Source organism: Triticum aestivum, chromosome 3D, assembly GCF_018294505.1.
Source record: "Triticum aestivum cultivar Chinese Spring chromosome 3D, IWGSC CS RefSeq v2.1, whole genome shotgun sequence".
In the NCBI taxonomy this organism is placed as follows: domain Eukaryota; kingdom Viridiplantae; phylum Streptophyta; class Magnoliopsida; order Poales; family Poaceae; genus Triticum; species Triticum aestivum.
Window position 1 is genome coordinate 82139195 of NC_057802.1, and position 23041 is coordinate 82162235.

At 43.6% G+C, this 23041-nt stretch overlaps 1 protein-coding gene across 1 annotated transcript; it reads left to right on the forward strand.

The window, feature by feature from the left end:
* Positions 1 to 10908: 10908 nt before the first annotated feature.
* Positions 10909 to 21536, forward strand: LOC123077558 (ABC transporter G family member 31). Its single transcript, XM_044499843.1, has 24 exons — positions 10909 to 11389; positions 11876 to 11996; positions 12238 to 12326; positions 12438 to 12522; positions 12922 to 13081; positions 13154 to 13230; positions 13314 to 13367; positions 13845 to 13935; positions 14051 to 14352; positions 14435 to 14716; positions 15696 to 16012; positions 16110 to 16270; positions 16363 to 16466; positions 17558 to 17714; positions 17804 to 17923; positions 18028 to 18122; positions 18208 to 18540; positions 18625 to 18915; positions 19113 to 19196; positions 19277 to 19410; positions 19497 to 19724; positions 19822 to 19993; positions 20087 to 20341; positions 21123 to 21536. Exons 1-24 carry the CDS (start codon positions 11076 to 11078, stop codon positions 21393 to 21395), a joined length of 4299 nt encoding a protein of 1432 aa, XP_044355778.1. The 5' UTR covers positions 10909 to 11075; the 3' UTR covers positions 21396 to 21536.
* The last annotated feature ends 1505 nt before the right edge of the window (positions 21537 to 23041 follow it).

Below are 23041 nucleotides of genomic sequence, written 5' to 3' on the forward strand. Positions count from 1 at the left end.
GGTTATTTAGTTTAATCAGTTTAGGTAGTTTTTTTTCTGTTTTTTAAGAATAAACAAGAAAGATGAAAAAAATGAAGTAAAAGAAGAAGAGGAAGAAGAAGAAGATGAAAAAAAGAACAATAAGTAGAAGAAGAAGGAGAAGAAGAAGAAGAAGAAGAAGAAGAAGAAGAAGAAGAAGAAAGAAGAAGATGATGAAAAAAAGAAGTAGAAGCAAAAGATGAAAAAAAGTAGGGAAAGTAGAAAAAAGAGGCTCGCCGATGGTCGAGGGTCCCGACCCCGACACGGCACCCCTGACCCCGACACGACATCAACGACACCCCGAGACCCCGACACGGCACCCCCGATCCTGATATTAATTAGTTTATGTTATTAGGTATTCAATTTTTATTATGTTCATGATGCTTAAATTTTTTATTATGTTTATGTTGTACTAATTTTGTTTACTCTTTGTCACTGCAGGTGTTGACAGATGGTGGGCGCAGGTCGAGAGCGCTCCGAGCCTCCTTCCTCGGCGCGTGCTGGGAGGGGTCTTGTTATTGCACCCCAACACCTTCGGAGAGTGCTGGTAGACAACATGCATACACCCCTAGGACCTTCGGCGGGTGCTTCTTCTTTGGCGTGGAGAGGTCGGGGGAAGACGAAGAGGGGTGCAGGTAGAGGTGGACGTGGCGGCGGGAGAGGTAGGAAGGCTGCTGTGCCTTCCTCGCCGCCACCCCCCGTTGATTCTCCGGACCACCGTAGTGCTCCGTCTCAGGTCGACCCATCTGATCTGGACCCGTCTCAGACTCCGGTCCACGAGCCTCGGATCGTCGAGGCTCGGGTCAACGAGCCTCGGGTCGCCGAGCCTACGTCCGACAAGACTCGGGTCCCAGAGTCTTCGTCCCACGTGACTCCGGAGACTAGTGGCCATGCTGATGGTGTCGAGGAGACCTTTTCTGACGATAGCTACAGCGAGGGCAAGCTGGTTGAGGACGGCAAGAAGGTCTACCAGCGTGGTGGTACAAAACTCCCGTCCATGCCAGCGACCCGCGACCAGAGGTGGTTGATTCAGCCCAATGGGGAGAAGTAAGTGCATTTACTCTTTTTTAACCTTTTGCCTTCATGTTTCTTTAAATTAATATCTAATATGTTGTCCTTGTCATACTACAGGGGTTGGATACACGCAGATGGTGTCCGTAGGCCCAACCAGCTCCTTGGTGTGCTTTGCCAGCACCACTTCCCGGGGTGGGTCATGTTGCCCGGTGAGGGTGAGGTTCCACAACTAGCACTGACCTGGGAGCTGTACGAGGCTGCCCTGGCCCCGCCAGGGGAGATGGTCGACGGTGTCATGTGCGAGACGGTGGCCGACATTGTGAGACAGCGGTTTTGGGTAATTTCTCCTTTACAGAATTAAAAATCAACAGTACCTAGTGATTGTACTAACCAGTGTTGTCTTTTTTGATTGCAGACCTTCTACAGGTGTCTTGAGGAACACGAGGCGGACGCGGCTATGGTTCTCGAAGCCGAGTGCAAGCGCCTACTTCAGCACTTACAGCACGAGGCTCAGGTGCAGGCTATTCGAGACTACTACACCTCGACTAACATCAGGAGGGAGAAGAAGTGCCGCGGCAAGTATCTGGGTAAGGAGAAGTACATGAAGGTAATTACCTATTCTTAAGGCCTTGTACTTAGTTTCCTTGATTTGATTCGTAGGCGTAGCACTGAAATTTCTCTTTGTCTAACTTAGGTGCCCCCGAGATGGTGTGCGGATAGGATGGACTGTTGGGAGAGGTTGGTGGATGAGTGGTGCTCTCCCCAATGGCTAGCCGTCCACAACAAGGCCAGGGATAAGCATGCCCAAGTGGAAGGTGTGCCACACCATCAAGGGAGCTCCAACCTGTTTGAGTACGGGGATCACTGGGTATGTGGTTCGAGCCCTTAACGATTCATGCAATTTCATTCTTCATGCTAGCTTCAGCCCTTTAATTACTAATTTACACTGTTCCTCTCTTTTAGGCGCGACACAATAAGAAGGAGGTGCCACAAATGTACAACCCCTATGCCATGGCCCATAGTGCCCCGTTCAAGAAGGCCAAGGCATTCTCGGAGGATGACCTCGATCATCCAGAGAGCTTCACCAACATCTCCTCCCACAACAAGCTCGTGAGCTACAGAGACTTTGGGAAGGCGATGAAAGGGAGGACTTCAACCCAAGCCAGAGTCCTTTTGATCCTAAGCTCGTGATGCTATCTGGTGATGGGAGGAAACATGGCTCGGTAGCCATTGGGGATGGACTGATACGTTGTCCTAGAAGTCTCTCGGAGATCAAGAAGCGCCAAATGATGTCTCTTCCTGAGATGAGGCCTCGACCACGGCCAATAGAGCTCGCCGTCGAGGCTAGGGCCCAGGAGCTTCTGGCGGAGGCAAACAAGCAGGCGGCGCAGAGGGAGAGGAAGTTGGAGGAGAGGACGGCTAATCTGTTGGAGGCAGAGAGGAACCGGAACGACGCGGGTTACCGGGCCCTATATGAGCTCCTCGTGGTAAGTTTCTCCAGCATACTAGCCAAATCAAGCACGTAATGTTCATTTCATTAGTAACTAATATGGCTGACTCGTGAAAACAAAATGTGCAGTCCGTGTGTGAGAAAACCGTCCAGACCCCTCCGCCGATGCCCAGATTGGTATAGCGGACCCGGTGAGTTTGACTTGAATGGTCATTAGTTACTAGTATTCACATTTCAGTTGCATCATGCTAACTAAACATTGCAAATGAGCTTTGGTGCAGCATGCCTCCCGACAAGCATCGACCGATCCTTTTCCGTCTCGCGGTGGCGCAACCCCGACCGGTCCTTCTCCGCCTGGCACTGGCGCAAACCCGACCGGTCCTTCACCTCCGTGATGATGAAAGTTTTCCCAAGTGTTTTGCTTAACAAATGCATACTTAGCTTAGGAAATGACCTACTTAGCTCCAAAATGACCTATACTTAGCTTATTTTCCTCCAAAATGATAGAATAACCTTACTTAGCTCCAAAATGACATATTCTACCTAGGATAGCTATAAAATGACCTGTACTTAGCATTTTTTCCTCCAAAATGACTTGATATGCTTTGTTAGCTAGAAAATGGCATAACTACCTAGGATAGCTCAATAATGATCTATAGCTAGCTTAGCTAGTTCATTTATGACATAATTAGCTCACTTAGGTAAAAAAACGGCATAACTACCTAGGATAGCTCAATAATGATCTATAATTAGCTTAGCTACTTCATTTATGACATAATTAGCTCACTTAGGTAAAAATGGCATAATAACCTTGGTTTAGCTCCAAAATGACCTATACTTAGCTTATTTTCCTCGAAAATGACATAATAACCTTACTTAGCTCCGAACTGACATACTTTACCTAGGATAGCTATAAAATGACCTATACTTAGCCCTTTTTCCTCCTAAATGACTTAATATGCTTAGTTAGCTGAAAAATGTCATTACTACATAGGATAGCTAAATAATGATCTATACTTAGCTTACCTAGTTCATTTATGACATAATTAGCTTACTTAGCTAAAAAAATGGCATAATAACCATGGTTTAGCTCCAAACTATCATATAGTTAGTTTATTTTCCTCCAAAATGACAAAATAACCTTACCTAGCTCCAAAATGACCGATTTTAACTAGGATAGCTCTAAAATGACCTACACTTACCATTTTGTTGTCCAAAATGAATAAATATGCTTAGTTAGCTCAAAAATGGCATAACTACCTAGGTTAGCTCCAAAATGACCTATCTACCTAGCTTAGCTCTAAAATGACCTACACACTTAGCATTTTTACCTACCTTAGCTAAAAATGGCATTTTCACCTACCTTATTTAGAAGAAGAAGAAGAAGAAGATAAAGAAGAGGAGAGGAGAAAAAGAAAGAGAAGATAAATTCTTCTTATTATTATTTTTCTTCTTTTTCTTCTAGCTAGTCTTCTTCTTCTTCTTCTAAGTTTCATCACTCCTATTTTGCAGATTTGCTTGAGATGAGGAAGCTTGCATTGATGGAGTGTACTCTTCTACTTGCATGTGCTTCCTTTTTGTTGATGGAAACTTGTTGGATATGCATGTATGGAAATGTTGTTGGAAACCATTGTATTTTGTTGGAAACTTGTATATGTACATGTTGTTGGAAACTTGTATATGTTGTTGGAAACTTATTGTTGGTATGCTTGTTGAAATTATTTTGAAATGTGTGTATATATATGTGTGTGTGTGTGTGTGAAATTCTGTCAAATTGAATGAATTTAAGAAAAACAGAAAAAGGGGCTCTATAGCCACTTTGCCGTCTGCTGGGAGACGGCAAAGCTGCCACGTGGCAGCTACCTATGCAACCTGGGGTATAGTGGGCTGGCCTATTTGGCAGATTTGCCGTCAGCCAGCAGACGACAAAGGCCTTTGCATGTTTGCCGTCAGCTCGCGGACGACAAAGATGCAAAGACCTTTGTCGTCTGCGGGCTGATGGCAAGGCACATCGTTAACCACTTAACGGACCTGAACTGGCATGTGTGTCGTCCAGGCTCTTTGTCATCCGCCAGCGGACGACAAAGGCCTTTGCATCTTTGTCGTCCGCCAGCAGACGGCAAAGAGGCCTTTAGCGTAGCCTATTCAGCTGGACCTGTTGCCGTGTGCTGGCTGACGGCAAGGGCCTTTGCCATCCGCCTGGCATGCCTTTGCCGTCAGCCATGGCTGACGGCAAAGATCCGGATTCCTGTAGTGGAGGAGGGAGACTACGGATCTGGCACCGCAGCAGTCGCGTCCATGGAAAATAAACACCTGCTCTCCTCTCTTGTCACGACATTGCATCACCACTGTCGAGCCTCGTAGCATCCGGCTCGATCCTCATCTAGTCAGCAGTCGATTGAGATGCCAGATCCGTGCTCTTTGGCCACCGGAGACTACAATCAAACCAAAGCATGGTTGGCAGGGAGGCCGAATCCGAGCTACACGACCAATATCTTGCCAGCTTTGTTGTTGCTAGCAAGCCGCCGTCACGAATTAGAGAGAGAGATGGGTGGGATGGGAGAGAGCTGATTTGGGGGCAGAAATCATGGGAACAGAGGGAAAAGAGCTAGTGTCACGTGAGCTTAGCTGGGACCCATCAAACCGGTATTTTCCTCCGTATCTTGATTCGTATGTCTGACGAAATTGAAAAGTGGCATAGATCCCAACAGTTCTGTGTTGTCCAGATAACGAGCTCAGCTGGACCCGGGAGCTAAATCGCCATTCCCTGAGTAAATATGATTTACTTGATAAAACATAAGGACTAAAATATTTGAAATAGTTCAAATATATTCAGGATGAAGATATGATATCATTATGACGAAAGATAAAATGATTCTTCTTTCAAGAAGAAATATATCTAAGTCATACGTTTAGCAAGAAATTGAAAATTAAGGAATTATTATTTACCGATATGCTTTTCTTAAGTTTTGGGGATTTATAAATGATACACCATTATATTCACTAAACAGACGCATCATCTAAAGAGTTTGATAAAACTATGAAGAGTTATAGAATATTTCAGACCATTGCTTGATAGTAGGTTTTGTATTTCTCACACAAAATTCTAAAGACAAAAATGTTTGTTAACAGAATGAATATTACAGAGAAAAGGTTTACTTGTTAAAAAGATAAGTGGGAGAATGATACAACTTATTGAGATTATTGAATCTCCAGCTTAAGTTAAAACAAGACTAAAGCAGAAATGTTCTGGAGTATTTTTGTCTGCAAAACTAAGCGAAAGAATCTACTACACAAGATGTAGAAGCTTAAGTTAAGACTATAACAAAATGCGAAGGTCGGGAAAGATTATCAAATCTACTAAATATTTCATCTTAGAAGAAGATGAAACCCGTGCACTACAAGGAAGCAATGATGGCACCCAACTAAGATAGGTATTTCTCAAACCATTTAAAATCCAAAGTGAAGTCCATATGCAAGGAACAAGTTTTGAACTTGGAGAAACCTTCAGAAGGTGTATAAATGGATCTTCGATTATTCATGGATAATGATCCTGAAAGAAAAAGTTTGACAAAAGAATTTTGTAGGAATGGAAGAATTGATTAGATCAAATCTTTGTGTTTAGTAGCAATACTAAAAGTATAAATGGGTTTTGAATGGTGAGTGTTATAGATATAACAATTAAAACTATTTTTGAAAAGAGTTCAAAAAGGGATGTATATAAGATACAACCAAAAAGTTTTTGCCAAGAATACCGGAATGATATAATTATTTCAAACCATAAGTATGATTTGAAATAAAATGCTCCCTTCGTACAGAAATACATGTCGGAGAAATGGATGTATCTAGATGTATTTTAGTTTTGGATACATCCATTTTTATCCATTTCTCCAACAAGTATTTTCGGAAGGAGGGAGTATCATACAGCTGTAATTTGATAAAGTAATTGGAGAATTTGAAATTTATCAAAAGACTTGTGGATACAAGAAGTTTAGTGGGAGTTCTATGGCATCTATGATCTTACATATGTATGACATATCACTTGATAAAAAATAATATAAAGTATATTAACACAAAAAAATCATGTTTCTAAACTCTTAGAATTATTGGATGATAAATCTATATAGATAGATTGTAACATATGATTATACTAAGACTTGTACTGTGACAAAAGTTTTAAAGAAGTTTAAAAGGAGAAAATGTTTTCTCAAAATGTCACATAGCATAACACTATGCGGAAATAAATAGTTGATGAGCATGTATGGATGAATAAAGTTCAATTTACTACAGAAATTGAATTCATCATGTGTGTTATCAAATGTACAAAGGCATATGTTTCGTATAGGCTAACTGCTAGTAGTAAGTACCATAGTGATCTCTAAAAGATTCACTAGGGTGATTGCTTAAAGATTTAAGTACCTCGATTGGATGAAGGCTTTGCTTCTTGTCATTAGAGGAGATGAAGAGATTGTTGTAAAGGTTACACAAAATATTTTTTGTAAAAGTTACACAAGACAACTTCATGACTGATAAACTATTGGGCTATATATTTTGAAATAGTTTTCGGAAATGAACAAACTTGATAAGTTTTTAAATAGAATGTAATCTGGTTTAATAAAAGTTTATTGGTTAATTATGATGTAGTTCGAAATGGATATTGACTATATGGAGATATAACAATTGGACTATATGGAGATATATTGTTACTATAGAATGGACTATATATGGAGATATATTGTCACCGTTAATGTAACAAATGAATTACACAATAAAACCAGATGTTACCGACACAAATAACATCTAAATTTGAAGAGTATTAGATCCAGTGATGAAGGCTCTCCCACTAGCAAAACATGAGCAACACCGGACAACCATATGTTAAGAAAAGCATGCAACTAGATTATTGACTCTAGTGCAAGTGAGGAACTATTGGAAATATACCCTAGAGGCAATAATATTTGTATTATTATATTTCCATATTCATAATTAAAGAGTTTATATTCTATGTTATAACTACTATGATCCTGGATTATGCGATTCAATGGAAAACTCATATGCACGTGTGGAATGAAAAACGGTTAGATAAAAGGTTCCTAGTCTTGCCTGTGGGACTAGCTCAAGTGTTGTTGGTGATCACGTTTTCTGGATCTTAGGATATCGTTAAGTGTAATGATAGTCCTAAAACAACATAGGTTGTGTCGTTGGAAGAACAATCATATCGAATCGACCCAATCTTGTCTGCTATGAATTGAGTTAATATCGTCTGTAATCAATTGTAATAACACAGAGTGTTAGCATGTGAATTTGCTCCTTAGACCATGAGAGTATCGTAGTCACTTCTTACCGTATGGTGGGCTTTGGGGTTGCTCAAACGTCACGTGTAACAGGGTGATCATAACGATAACTTACAAGTTCATTGGAAAGTTTGGCAAGGGACTAGGTAGCTCAAGAGTGGGATTTGCTCCTCCGGCCATTGAGAGATATTCTTAGGGCCCTCTCGGTGTGACGGTATCCATCATCGTCTGTCCAGACATAGGTGCCTACATCACGGGGATGCCGGAACACAATAACAAGAAAGAAGAACAAAACTGGTAATGATGATTTCGGTATAGTGAGCATGGTGACGATTCAGGAGGATACCGATGCATACCGGTTTTTGTGAAGTATTGCGAAGCAAAGGTAACATCACATGATAACCAAAGGTTCACTCTAATATCATTCGTGTGCTCATAGGGATCGATATGGACGTCCACCGTTCCACTGTCAGTCATTGAAAGAACTGTTTCGTTCATGTCTATGGGTTACTGAACCTACTAGGTTACAACATTAAGGCAATCATGATTTTTTGAGTGTTAGTAGGACGGGAGTGATGGGAATATATTTGTAGAATTATTTCATTAATATACGGAATAGTTTTGAGAGGATCCGGAAGCGTTTCGGGGTCATTGGAAGGGTTTTGGTGAATATCGAGTAATACCGATATATTATATATAGGTGGAAAATGTATTCTGGAGATGTTAAATATATATGTATATAATGGTCTAGAAGTATTCAGAATATTTGATATTTAATTTAAATATCAACAGGCCTAAAAAGGCCAAGAGGTGGAAGGCAACTTGTGCCAAAAAGGCCCAAGTGGGTAAGTGCCCCCTTCCTTAAAGGAGGCCGAATTGGGGAAGGGGAGGAGTCAAACTCCTCCTCACCTAGGCCGGCGCACCAAGGGGGCCTGCTTCTCCCTTGGTGGAAGCCCTTCCTGTCCCTCCAACCTATATATACATGAGGATTTTGCCCTTTTGTATATACAAGTTTTGGAGCCTCCTCTAGTTCTTCTAGTTCTAGTTCTAGTTCCAGTTGGTCCTAGTTGACTAATTAGAACTAGGATAATCCTCTTGTTCTCATAATTAGAAGACTAGTGTGGTTCTAATCTCCTCCCTCTAATTCTCCGGCGATGATTAGCTCTGGACGGCAAAGCGCTACCGGATTGTCTACGCTGCATGCTTGCAACCAAGTAGAGAGGCCATGCTTTTGGTCTTCATTTTGAGGGGTTGTTCATGGGCGGTACGAGGGATCATTCATCGGCGGTTCGAGGGACTCCAAGTACATCTACACCGGCATGTTCTTCTTCCGCTGCAACTCGGGGACGGTAACGATCGTGATCCCAACCCGTTACACATCTTCATATTGATCTTGGGTGATCGTAGGTGTGATTTTTGGTTTTCTAGTACGTTTCCCAATAGCAAGTACATCTATCTCAATTCTTTTGACCGAGGAGGATCGTCAAGCCCGACGTCGGGGATGTAAAACCAGTCCTCCCGCTAGTTCTTGCTTGTTTCAACAAAATCCCCCTCCAGGTACTTGGCACCGGTGATCTTGCTATCGACGCCGCCACACACACACACACTTCTCGTTGACGTTGGTTTGTAGCTTGACGCAGAAGAGCTTGCGCCACAGGCTGAGGTGCGGCTGTCATCATAGGAGCTTCACATAGCGTGACGAAGCACGCCATGTGGAGAAATGGGGTTGGGGGAAAGATGGTGCAACCAGAGGCAATAGAAGTGGAGGAGGCCCGGGACAAAAGGATGGATTGGAAACCCCAAAACCCGAATGAGAAAAGAAACGAAGCGTACCCGGTCCTTCTCGATGGGATGGGGGATGATATTCTGCACTACGACATCGTTGACGGAGACGAGCACAGAACGTGCGAAGGCGGTCTCTGGTGGCGGTAGGTACCCGACAGTGGAGAGTCAGTCAAGCTGGTTGTGGGTCGTTGCCGACGGCTTCCACTTGCCCTTGGTGGTGGATGCTACCTTGGGCACCGGTGCTCTTGCCGGTGTCGACGGCTTGGTCGGCTTTCCGCAGACGTCGTTCTCCTGCCATCGCTTTCGCTACGGTGGCGTGCTACAACGCGTGGAGGTGAAAGCTTGGCAGCAATTGAGCGCATGTGCACTGTGGAGCCTGGGTGCGAGGAAGAAGATAATTACGACGGGAAAGGGATCATATAGCTCACTGTAACCTCTCGTAGGATTGAAGAACTCACTTTCTTCCGCATTAAACCAGACCCAACATTCAGTGGATACACATTGCATAGTGAAATTACCCAATTCTCTTGGAAGCCTAGTCTCAACATATTCTCCTTCGAAAAAGGCCAGTCAACCCGGTCATAAGCTTTATGCATATCAAGTTTGATAGCACACATACCCTCTTTGCCTTTGCTCTTGTTCTTTATTGTACGGAAGCACTCATAAACCACTATATACATTGTTCGTAATCATTCTTCCAGGCGAAGAAGCACTCTGAGTTGGACTAATAGTCTCTAACAGAAAAACCTTCAAACGAGTCGACACTATTTTTGCAATGATTTTATACGCCACATATACAAGCTGACCGGTCTAAACTGGGTTACCTATTCCGAAGAATTAACCTTTGAGATCATCACAATCGAAGTATCATTTCATCGAGGATGAAATAGTGCACATATTTACCACTTGCAGAACCTCCTCGGTTTTCGATGATGTGTCATAAAAATTGATGCAAGTCTTCACAGACTGGTATATTTGTCAATCTTCAGTTTAGAGGGTTGGCCGGGCAATAGATGGGCCAAGGCATGGTGAAAGAGTAAAGTTTGATATAAGCAACTAAACGGGCTAGTAAATTTCTAGAAGCGCAGGCACGTACGGGTTGGTGGCCCAAACGGACCAAACCGAACGGTCTAAACCCGAAAGGCAGCCTGTCGCCCTTTCCCCCTCCCTCTCTCGTTTTTCCCATCTTCCGCCCCACCCGATCAAAAACCCCAACGATCAGAGAGAGGGAGAGACAAGGGGAGTAGTACTGCACCGCACTGCACAGCGAGGAGAGAGAGCGCGGCGCGGGGGCGCCCCATAAATGCGGCGAGTCGGTGGATCCAGCCAGCCCAGCCCAGCCCCCACCTCCATTGCCACTGTTCGGAGCGAGGACGCCCCTCCATAAATCCCTCCCCCTACCACCGCACCACCCACCCCTGCCACCGCCACCATTTGCTGCTAGCTACTCCTACTTACTGCTGCTGCTGCGGCGAGGAGTGGGCAGTGGCTAGGGTTTTGGCGGGCGGGGGGCGATGTGGGCGGCGGAGGCGCCCTTCTCGCGGTCGGGGTCGTGGCGGGAGGCGGAGGACGAGCAGGAGGCGCTTCGGTGGGCCGCGCTGCAGCGCCTCCCCACCGTCGCGCGCGCCAGGAGGGGCCTGCTCAGGTCGCCGGCCGTCGCGCCCGGCTCCTCCGGCGCGGGCGGCCCGGTCGAGGGCGACGACGCGCTCTGCGAGGTCGACGTCACCGGCCTCTCCTCCGGCGACCGCACCGCGCTCGTCGACCGCCTGCTCGCCGACTCCGGCGACGCCGAGCAGTTCTTCCGCCGCATACGCGCCCGCTTCGACGCGTGAGTACACCGAACCGTGCATACTACAGTACATTTTTTTGCTCCCGCAACGGTGCACCATGGTCATCACTCATCAGCGTGCCTTCCTCGGTGTCTGCGCGCGCTCTGCAAATCTACTAGTGGCTGACCACGGGGTCCCGCTGGGCCGCCACAATTGGATGACACGTGGGCCCAACGGGCGCATCCAGCTGCTGCTTGAAAATGGTTGCTACATCTCCATGCCGTCTGCATGTTTTTTAGTGACAGAAGATTGTAGGTTTCTGCTCGAGCTTGTTCTAGGAAAAAAATTCTAGATGTGCATAATTGGAGCCGCTGACAATGGCCCCACTGCCCAGACTTGCGATTTGTTGGCTTGCAGATTTGCAGCCCGCTCATGCAGCTACACCTAGATCGAGCTGCATAGGTTTTGGTTTCCAGCGCAAAAATTGTTCGGTTCTGCTTTTGTGCTGAATCCTTTTTGTTTTGTTCTTCGTTTCCGGGATGCAGGGTGCACATAGAGTTCCCCAAGATCGAAGTGAGGTACGAGGACCTGACGGTGGACGCGTACGTGCATGTGGGCAGCAGGGCGCTGCCCACCATCCCCAACTTCATATGCAACATGACAGAGGTAATTGGCCCGTGATCCACAGCTGGAATTGCAAACTCCCTGCCCTCCCAGTTCTCTATCTAGGTGAAAGTAATATCGGTCACGGGTTTCTGTTACGATTTAATTACCAACATTGTTTTACTGTGGACAAAACTGGGGTTTGTGCTGTAAGTAGGAGCTCTGCCCGTGAATTATTTGCAGAAAGCAGAGCAATTGCCAATGTACTGTCGAGGTTCTTACTTTATTTTTCTGTCAAATTAAGGCATTTCTGAGGCACCTGAGGATCTACAGAGGGGGAAGAATGAAGTTACCTATATTGGACAACATTAATGGCATCATTCGCTCATCAAGGTACAACTGAAGATTAACTGGTGCTTTTTCGGTGCATCGCCTAAGCTCTGACAGAGTTCTTTGTGAAAAAGAGTTAATTCTGATAAATTTGATGTTCTTTTCTTGCTGCAGAATGACACTGCTTTTGGGCCCTCCAAGTTCCGGGAAGACCACCTTGCTTTTAGCACTTGCCGGTCGACTTGGTCCTGGACTAAAGGTGTGATATCAGATTAATTACATTTACTTTTGTATGCTCATTACTCATAGATGATGAGCAAATCTTCGCTATCCGTTCACTTTCAACCAAATCTGTATGCCTGTATCACTTGATGATAAGTGGAGAGATAGATTGGCATTATACTGCTCGTGTAGCCTGAAAATGATTATCTGATGGAAACACTCATCCCTAGTTCAGAACTCTGTTATCAGCTACCCTAAGTCTTCTCTGCCTTTGTTGTACCATGTAAAATTCTTCTATAAAATTCATAAAAATGCAGTAGGGAGAAATCCCCTCCTGTCCCCTAAAAAAACTATTCTGATGGGCACAGTGAGCCTATCAATCAAGCTGCACTATCTGAAATAATATATTATTACTGACTATCATCACTAATTGTAGATGTCTGGGAGCATTACTTACAACGGCCACCATCTAAACGAATTTGTGCCTCAAAGAACATCTGCTTATGTAAGTCAGCAAGACTGGCATGCTTCAGAGATGACCGTCAGAGAAACCCTGGAGTTTGCTGGGCGCTGTCAGGGTGTTGGTATAAAGTATGGTAGGTTACTACACCATAATGTCATTGGCAGTGTTCCTTGATGATTTCCCTTTTGACACCGCCGACTTGCAGATATGCTCGTTGAACTTTTGAGGAGAGAAAAGAATGCTGGGATCAAGCCTGATGAGGATCTTGATGTATTCATGAAGGTATGATACACCCAGCAAGCTTTGGATTGATGTACCCACACTATTTTGTCTTTGACTCTGTCATAATTTCTACTACTTTTCAGGCATTGGCTCTTGAAGGTAGACAGACGAGTCTTGTGGCTGAGTACGTAATGAAGGTAGCGACATGTTTCTTTCAGCCTGTTGCCTTTTTTAGCTTGGTCAGACTTGCATGTTTGCTTTCTTTCATATTTGAACCCGTAGTAGTAGCATGCATGTATTATCTGGCACCTGTCCTGCTTTATTATTTTCTTTTATCTTATTAGTTTTCTTAATTTATCTCATGACTTGGAATACCTGATGTTATGTAAAGAGAAATGACTCTTATTTTGCGAAATGGGCATCAAATTAGGTGGTGCAAATTGCAATTTACTATTATATTTTTACAAGATTGTGCTAGTGTTACTCGCTTACTCTTTTTCAAAGGCTGTTTCCATGTTTTTTTGGGAAGTAATTATATTCTTGATTTGAGAATTTTACATGTTCATCCACATGATCCTTCGGTTTTTTGTTCTTTTTGGGAACCAATCCTTATTAACATGTTGATTACCTGATTCTGGTGAGATTTCTGAATTGCTAATTTTGATCTAGTCAAGATTTTAGGGCTGGACATCTGTGCTGACACCATTGTCGGAGATGAAATGGTCAAAGGAATCTCTGGTGGGCAAAAGAAGCGTCTAACAACAGGTTAAAACATGCTGCTGTTATGTATTTATTTATTCGGAAAGGAGGATATCCTACTATCATTTGTATTAGGGGTATTCCTGGTGAATTTCTGTTTTAATATTGGTTGCATTTGCAGGTGAATTGCTAGTTGGGTCTGCTCGCGTTCTGTTCATGGATGAGATTTCAACTGGCCTTGATAGTGCAACCACATATCAGATTATCAAGTACTTAAGGGATTCCACACATGCTCTGGATGGCACTACAATCATATCCCTGCTGCAGCCTGCTCCAGAAACTTATGAGCTATTCGATGATGTTATTCTTATATCTGAAGGTCAAATTGTATACCAGGGACCACGTGAATATGCTGCTGATTTTTTTGCTGCAATGGGATTCAGGTGCCCTGAAAGGAAAAATGTGGCAGATTTTTTGCAAGAAGTAAGCAGTTCCACTCTTTCTATGTTTGTACATTTATGGGAACTGGTTTTTTTCTGGTATATTCACTTTTGTTGCGCTGCAGGTTTTGTCCAAGAAAGATCAACAGCAGTACTGGTGTCAATATGATTACCCATACCAGTTTGTGTCCGTAACAAAATTTGCTGAAGCCTTTAAGACATTTGTTATTGGTAAGAGGCTGCATGAGGATTTAGATAGGCCATACAATAGAAAACATAATCATCCCGCTGCTCTTTCAACTTCAAATTACGGTGTCAAGAGGCTCGAGATTCTGAAGTCCAACTTCCAGTGGCAGCGTTTGCTGATGAAAAGGAACTCATTCATCTACGTCTTCAAATTCATTCAGGTACTTTAATCAAAGAGATGCATCTTGTAGACTAGTACCATGGCACAAGTTAAAAGTTAGAGCTAATTAGCCGATTGCCCTGTGCAATTGCACGGTGTAGTGTGGTATACTAGAGCATATCAAAATTTCTTTATGAATTAATTGTTAAAATTGATTTCTAAGAAAAAGTCATGTGCTATCTGATTTCATGTTCTCAAATCAAAAATATTTTATTTCACATTTAATTAGATATATGTGAAAGGGACCATTGAACTTTTATAAGTGGTGCTACTTACATCCTTTTTATATTATTTGTTTCTGTTTTAAAAAGATAATATATCCCAGCCTACTGTCAATGTAAGACTTTGAAAGTTCACCAAGGCACCAAGTTAATGGTTAGATGTTCTTTTGTGAGAGTTATTTAAAATGTTATACCTCTAAGCAACTCTAATATCTTGGACTTCAAAATTAGTGTCCACCAAATTAGGTACTAGATTTCTTACCATATTCCTATTTTCCTTAGCAGCCGTAACTGAACTGAGGTTTGCTGACTTTCTGTTATTACCATACAATACATACATGCACAGGGAAACTATAACACTATTTGACAATTGACACGGAAAGCCTATACATGGCTCAAAGTGCAAATCAAGGACTATATTGGCCTTTCTAATGCAACTATATAACAAACTCTGAAATGTAAAGTGTTGAGTTATTAGAAATGCTTGTTTTTCTTCCTAGTTGGTGTATGAATGTCATCCTAGTACACTTAAATGTGAGTAATGCCACACCTACGGACGGAATTGGTTACAGGAAAGGCTAAGCACAATGGTAACCGTAACTGTACCATTTGCGCTTAAATGTTTGTTATATCCAGTCACAAGTTTGATATGACAAGTGTTCTCTGTTTTTGTCTTTGACAATGTCATAGCATTATAACAACATATGAATTCTCTCCACAATCAATCAAGGATGTTCTGACATGTTCTCTTTGTACCAGCTTCTACTTGTGGCCCTCATCACAATGACTGTATTTTTTCGAACAACAATGCACCATGATTCAGTTGATGATGGGATCATTTATCTTGGAGCCCTCTATTTTGCAATAGTGATGATTCTATTCAATGGCTTTACTGAAGTCTCAATGTTGGTGGCGAAACTTCCAGTTCTTTACAAGCACAGAGATTTGCATTTCTATCCACCATGGGCTTTTACGCTTCCTTCTTGGCTCCTGAGCATTCCAACCTCGCTTATTGAATCGGGAATGTGGACACTTGTAACATATTATGTTGTTGGTTATGATCCCCAGTTCACAAGGTAATTGATATGACATCGACTTTGTTAATTTTGCTTTCTGTTCAGAGCTTCAGAGATCTTTTTAGTTTGAAGATTGATCTTACTTTGTCATGTGCAGATTTCTGGGACAATTTTTGTTGCTTTTCTTTCTGCACCAGACATCTTTGGCTCTTTTCCGGGTCATGGCATCTTTGGGCCGAAATATGATAGTTGCTAATACCTTTGGATCGTTTGCTTTGTTGGTTGTTATGATCCTTGGAGGATTCATCATAACCAAAGGTTGATTTCTTTGAAATATTTTCAACTACTTGAGGTTGCATTTTGAACCTATATATCTAACATGTCACAACCTGTTTCTGACCATCTAACAGAAAGCATACCAGTCTGGTGGATTTGGGGTTATTGGATCTCTCCTATGATGTATGCACAGAATGCTATATCGGTAAATGAATTCCATGGGCGTTCTTGGAGCAAGGTAATCTATCTAATACACTACGCTTCCTAATTGTAGATAACTCGCAGTCAATTGAGGTCTTCAATTCGGAACTGGGTCACTCGATTTTGACCGGGTCAACAATTTCTCATGGAGCTCTACCATTCTACTCTTTTAATCACTGTGCTCCCTAATTTGGAGCTCTCCCATATGATTTGAGATATTCAATTTTGGATTGTGTTACATTTTGACCGGGTCAACAATTTTTCAAATCAATTGGCAGCAACAGCCCTATTAAACATATCAATACTACACACCCTCTCCACACCTAGAAAAAAGAAGCGCAAACATGTAACACTGTAGTGTTAATATAGTACATGCAACCACCGACGTAGAAAATTTTCCCACATAAGTCTAGCTTGATTAGCAGATATCCCAGAATCACACCGCGAAAGGCCCACTAAAACACCGCATTATAAAATAAAAATAAAACACACTCCATTATCTTCCCAACTCACCAAACCAAACACTTCCTCGGCTCCAAAATATAAGGTGTATTAGTTTTTTTGAAAAGACAAATTTCTTTAGATTTGACTAAGTTTAGAGCCAAAAATATCGACATACACAATACTAAATAATAAAATATGAAAAATTATTTCATGATGAATCTAATGACACCTGTTTGATATTGTGAAATATTGATATATTTCTCTATTAATTTGGTCAAACTTAAAGATGTTTGAACATTCAAAAAACTAATGCACCTAATATTTTGAAACAGAGGGATTTTTTTATATGAAAATCCAATAATACCAGCAGTGCAGCAAAGCGCGCCCAACTCTTCTAGTACTAGATATTAATCCTTCTCCAAGGGGAGTCTGTGGTATTTCTTAATTTGATTGTACACACAAAAGCAACACACAGCACATGGATTTTTGTGGGTGTAATAATGTGGAAACCCAAATTACTTAAGACATACTCCTTCTGTAAACTAATATTTATATTAGTTTACGGAGGGAGTATTATATTGTTCTCATGAACCTATAATAAGGCATTTACCAAGAGAAGTTCTAACAAGCCTTAAATATTTCAGTATTTGTAACTGATACTAATCTACTTTGGTTTAATGGCAGCCATTTGCAGATCAGAACATCACATTAGGTGAAGCTGTACTCACTGGATATGGATTATTCAAGGAAAAATATTGGTTTTGGATTGGAGTCGGAGCATTGTTAGGTTACACGATTGTTTTGAATGCCTTATTTACATTGTTCTTGACAATTCTCAACCGTAAGTTCATACTACCTTATAAGACCCAAACAATTTGAGCTTATTCAAAATACTCCCTCCGTCCCAAAATGTAAGACGCTTTTTGGCAGCAATTGGGAATATGCAAGCTGTTGTATCCAAGGATGCGATTCGAAACAAGGATTCTAGGAGGAAGAGTGACAGAGTAGCCCTAGAGCTGAGATCTTACCTGCATTCAACTTCACTGAATGGTAATGCCAGATAAATGAACTACGTCGACCCAACTCTCACATCATAGGATATTTTCACCTTTTACTAAGTGTGGCTCCCATCATCTGTATTCACTGTGCTGCAGGGCTTAAGCTCAAGGAACAGAAGGGCATGGTGTTACCCTTTCAACCCCTTTCTATGTGCTTTAAGAATATAAACTACTACGTTGATGTACCAGAGGTATGTCAGAGATGGTCCATATGTATGACCAAAAAATGTTTGAAAAAGCTATATCATTTATGCACTCACCCACTTATGCTAGCAGGAATTGAAAAAGCAAGGGATAGCAGAAGACCGCCTTCAGTTGCTTGTTGATGTCACTGGTGCATTTAGGCCAGGGGTACTGACAGCCCTTGTTGGAGTCAGCGGTGCTGGTAAAACCACCCTCATGGATGTTTTAGCCGGCCGGAAGACCGGAGGACTCATAGAAGGAAACATCTCTATATCTGGATATCCTAAGAACCAAGAGACTTTCACAAGGATATCCGGTTATTGTGAACAAAATGATGTCCATTCACCTTGCTTGACTGTGATTGAGTCTTTGTTATACTCGGCATGCCTCCGGTTGCCTTCTCATGTCAATGATGACACTCAAAGGGTATGCATTGGCTGAAGCTATATGTTTCATTGGTCCAGACTCATAATGTTGACCTTTTGATCTTTGCTGTTTTCTTTTTCATAGGCTTTTGTGGAAGAGGTGATGGAACTTGTTGAGCTGAATCCGTTAAGTGGTGCTCTTGTTGGCCTGCCAGGAGTTAATGGTCTGTCTACGGAACAACGCAAAAGGTTGACGATAGCTGTGGAGCTTGTGGCAAATCCTTCCATTGTATTCATGGATGAACCTACGTCAGGGTTGGATGCTAGGTCTGCAGCCATTGTGATGAGAACTGTACGAAATATTGTTAATACAGGACGGACAATCGTGTGCACCATCCATCAGCCAAGTATCGACATATTTGAATCCTTTGATGAGGTTATTTTCTCCACAAAATATCAGTTTTTTAACAGTGAATATGACACATAAAAAAATAATTTTATCTCAGACCTCTTTAAAAGTTCCATTTATCTTAATAATATGAAACCTACATGATTTTATCTTGTACTGCTACTGTTAAGGATATATGATGATTCCACCATTGTGCTCTCCTAACTTATGCATATTCTGCTCAGCTTTTGTTTATGAAGCGTGGAGGGCAACTCATATATGCTGGCCCCTTGGGTCCCAAATCACGCAATCTGGTTGAGTTTTTCCAGGTACGTTCTGCAGTGTGTGTTTTCTCACTGAAGAAATTTAGACAAGGCCTTTGTACTTACACCCTGAAGTTTACAAACAGGCAGTTCCAGGGGTGCCTAAAATCAGGGATGGCTATAATCCTGCTGCATGGATGTTGGATGTCACGAGTACACAAATGGAGCAGATTCTTGGAGTGGATTTTGCTGAATACTATCGACAGTCGAAATTATTTCTGTAAACACAAAATCCATTTTAATCCCACTACGTGTTTCATAGTCGCTTTTCTGTCACTCATACCTGTTCGTGTTATTGCATTTCAGGCAGACCAAAGAAATCGTTGAGGCCTTGAGCAAACCGAACAGTGAAGTGAAAGAGCTTACTTTCTCTACCAAGTATGCTCAACCATTCTGTGCTCAGTTTATTGCTTGCTTATGGAAGCAAAACCTATCGTACTGGAGGAATCCTCAATACACTGCAGTTCGGTTTTTCTACACCGTCATCATCTCCTTGATGTTTGGGACGATTTGCTGGAAATTTGGCTCTAGAAGGTATGTCATCTGATGGTTCTGACACCGATTTTTGGGCATAGTCGTACATAGTTATCTTCACAGCGAGCTAACGGTAATGTCGTTTTACAATCCCCAGGGAGACCCAACATGATATATTCAATGCCATGGGTGCCATGTATGCAGCAGTGCTTTTCATAGGAATCACTAACGCCACTTCCGTTCAACCTGTGATCTCCATCGAAAGATTCGTATCGTACAGAGAGCGAGCTGCTGGGATGTATTCAGCATTACCTTTCGCATTCTCTCTGGTACATATGTTTCCTGTCCAGAACTTGTATTCCCTCAGTCTATCCATCCAGTGCTCATCATCATAGCACCTTTAACTCATTGTTCTTGGGCAGGTTACTGTGGAGTTCCCTTACATTCTTGTTCAGTCACTTGTCTACGGTACAATTTTCTACAGCCTGGGCTCATTTGAGTGGACAGTGGTGAAGTTCCTGTGGTTCCTGTTCTTCATGTACTTCACTCTGTTGTACTTCACCTTCTACGGCATGATGACGACGGCGATCACTCCGAATCATATGGTCGCGCCTATCATTGCCGCCCCATTCTACACGTTATGGAATCTCTTCTGCGGGTTCATGATCCCAAGAAAGGTATGGAACGAATGTCACCCCCATGATTTGAATCTAACAAAACCAATCAATAACTTCCGTCCTACGGTGGACTTCCAGTTCCGTCTCCGTTTGGCAATCTGGGTATGGTTGAGTCCTAGGGTGTTTTTTCCAGTGCAAGCCTTTTGGGAAAATCAAGTATGCTAGTAGGTCATATGGTCTTCTAGTGGAGAATTTTTTGAAATGCACAATAGCCAAACCAATAATTGGTGCATATGACCTAAGATTTGTTCTTATTTGCACTCGAAAGTTCTTTTTCTTATTTTTTGAGAGAAGGGTTTCATCAGCACCGTAGAGTTGAACAAGCAATTCCATGCAATAGGAAAACATCACATAATTTTTGTGACAGGGCAAGTTGGCGATAGGTGGGCCCTAATATGTTTGACTGGCCTGTACAGAACGTGTCGGGCCATATGGGCTTTCATACACTAGTAAGATCGATCACTGTGCACACACAACCGCGTCAGCCCTGGATCATTGGGCTTGTCAATTTTTCCTTTTCCTTCCAAATAAATAGGGTACTCATTCTTTTATCGATGCTGTGAACCAGCACAACGCAGGCACATGGATACAGTTTTGTGGTTTTGTCGAACATTTAGAGAAGCAAATAAACAAATTGAAGTATATTCAGCTTAGCATGGTAGACACACTGCCTGTCTTGATCTACACACTTGTATCTGAACAGAACAACAATCATACACTCAGTAGTCGGCACCATCCTGTTGTGTTTGGTTAACGATTCCGTTACCAAATAATAATGCAGCTGATCCCGGTGTGGTGGAGGTGGTACTACTGGGCCAACCCGGTGTCCTGGACGCTGTACGGGCTCCTGACCTCCCAGTTCGGCGACCTGGACCAGCCCCTTCTGCTGGCCGACGGCATCAGAACCACCACCGTGGTGGCGTTCCTGGAGGAGCACTTTGGGTTCCGGCACGACTTCCTCGGCGTCGTCGCCACGATGGTGGTCGGCTTCTGCGTCCTCTTCGCCGTCGTCTTCGCCCTCGCCATCAGGAACCTCAACTTCCAGCGCAGATGATGGGCAGCAAATGTACCCCGCCGTTTTAAGTTATCCAGTATGCATGTGTACAATCAATTAAGAGCTCGTAAATAATTCGAGAGAGACATTTGAAACAACAAGTGTATGTATTATCATGTATAGCAAGCAAAGGCTTTGAGATGGTTCGTTTGTTGATACGTGCGGGGCGGACGTCCATATATTCGTTGAGCATTTGCCGCGTCCAGGAGCGCCGGTGCGTGGTCGACACCTGGCCGTCTTTTTTGACCGCTTTGGGCGATGCATCTGGGCTGTCCGTCGTCCGGCCCTGATACCCTTTTGGACGTAGCAGCAGCAGCAGCTACATTATCTATCTATCTATCCAGCCATGGCTGCTTCCATCCAAGGACACTGACCTGACCGTTGGATGCGAAAGAACCACCCGTTTGACAAGAAGCATATAGCATAGCATCTCTCTGCTGCAGCAGGTACGCACGTAAACGCAACAGATCAAGACACACACGTACCCCAGCTTTATCTACTGCAGTAGTACCAGTACTGTATTATATCTTTTTTACAGTCCGATTGATCGTGATGGAAGAATATACTAGTACGTGGAGAGCGTTTGTCGTTGGCGCACGCGTGACGTCGCGCGCATATACACACGGCACGGCGGGGGAGGTAGGCAACAACCAATACGCCAGTACCGAACCTTTGTCCGCTTGCCTTGGCGCCGTCGATCGCTAGGCTGCATGCCCTGCCGCACTTCAGCACCTGGGTTGGCTCGACGGCGTATTTGACCTACAACTTGTGCTCTTGCGCGCCCTGCACCTGCAGCAGCGGCGGACCGGTGACAAGAAGATCGATCACTGCTGTGTAGCCGCTTAGCTATGTAGCCCGTACGGTTGCCCCTGCATGCATGCATGCGGCCTTCTCCGCCTTCGTGTGCCCGATCTCGAGCGGTCAGTGCCATGCTGCCATGCATGCAAGAGCCAAACCAACGAATAGATGGTGATCCAATCCAGTGGAGGCCGGTGGCTGCTGGCTGGTCCTTGACGAGTGTCAAGAGGCCCTCGGTACGTGGACGGTAGCGTAGCGCGCGCGCGTAGGGGTTTCCTACGGTGCTGCGTAGCCCTTCTTCCGTGGCACATAGTCCATCCATCATCTTTAAGGGCGTGCCGAAACGCGACAGACCCGGAGCCGTCTACATGCATGCATGCACAGGGCGCGAGACGTACGCACGCACCAGCAAAGTAGTAAGTCACCGATCTGGCCAGTCAGTCAGTGGTCAAGTAGGAGTACTACGTGTGGACAAATCGCATGCCCAGTCGATGAGATCGAATTCCACCGCACCGATCGAGCTCTCCAAGGCGGCGAGGCTTATCCCGGCCGGCGTCCGAACGTACATCGGTACGTGCATGCTAACCTCTCACGGCGGTTTTAGACCTTATCGAATCGGTCTCGTTCTGGCCTTTACGTAGCGGCTCATCCAAGGCCAGTCCAGTTGCGACCGACCGTGCATGTGTGTGACTGCGTGCAGGTGCAGGGCTATAGCCATTAGCCAGCCAGCCATGCACGCAGCTGCGTCGTTAGTGATGGACTGGACGGCCGCTAGCTAATGACCTATCTGCCAGGCAGCTACCTTACCTTAGCTCCGCTAGCTGCTAACCTAACAATAATTGGGCTGA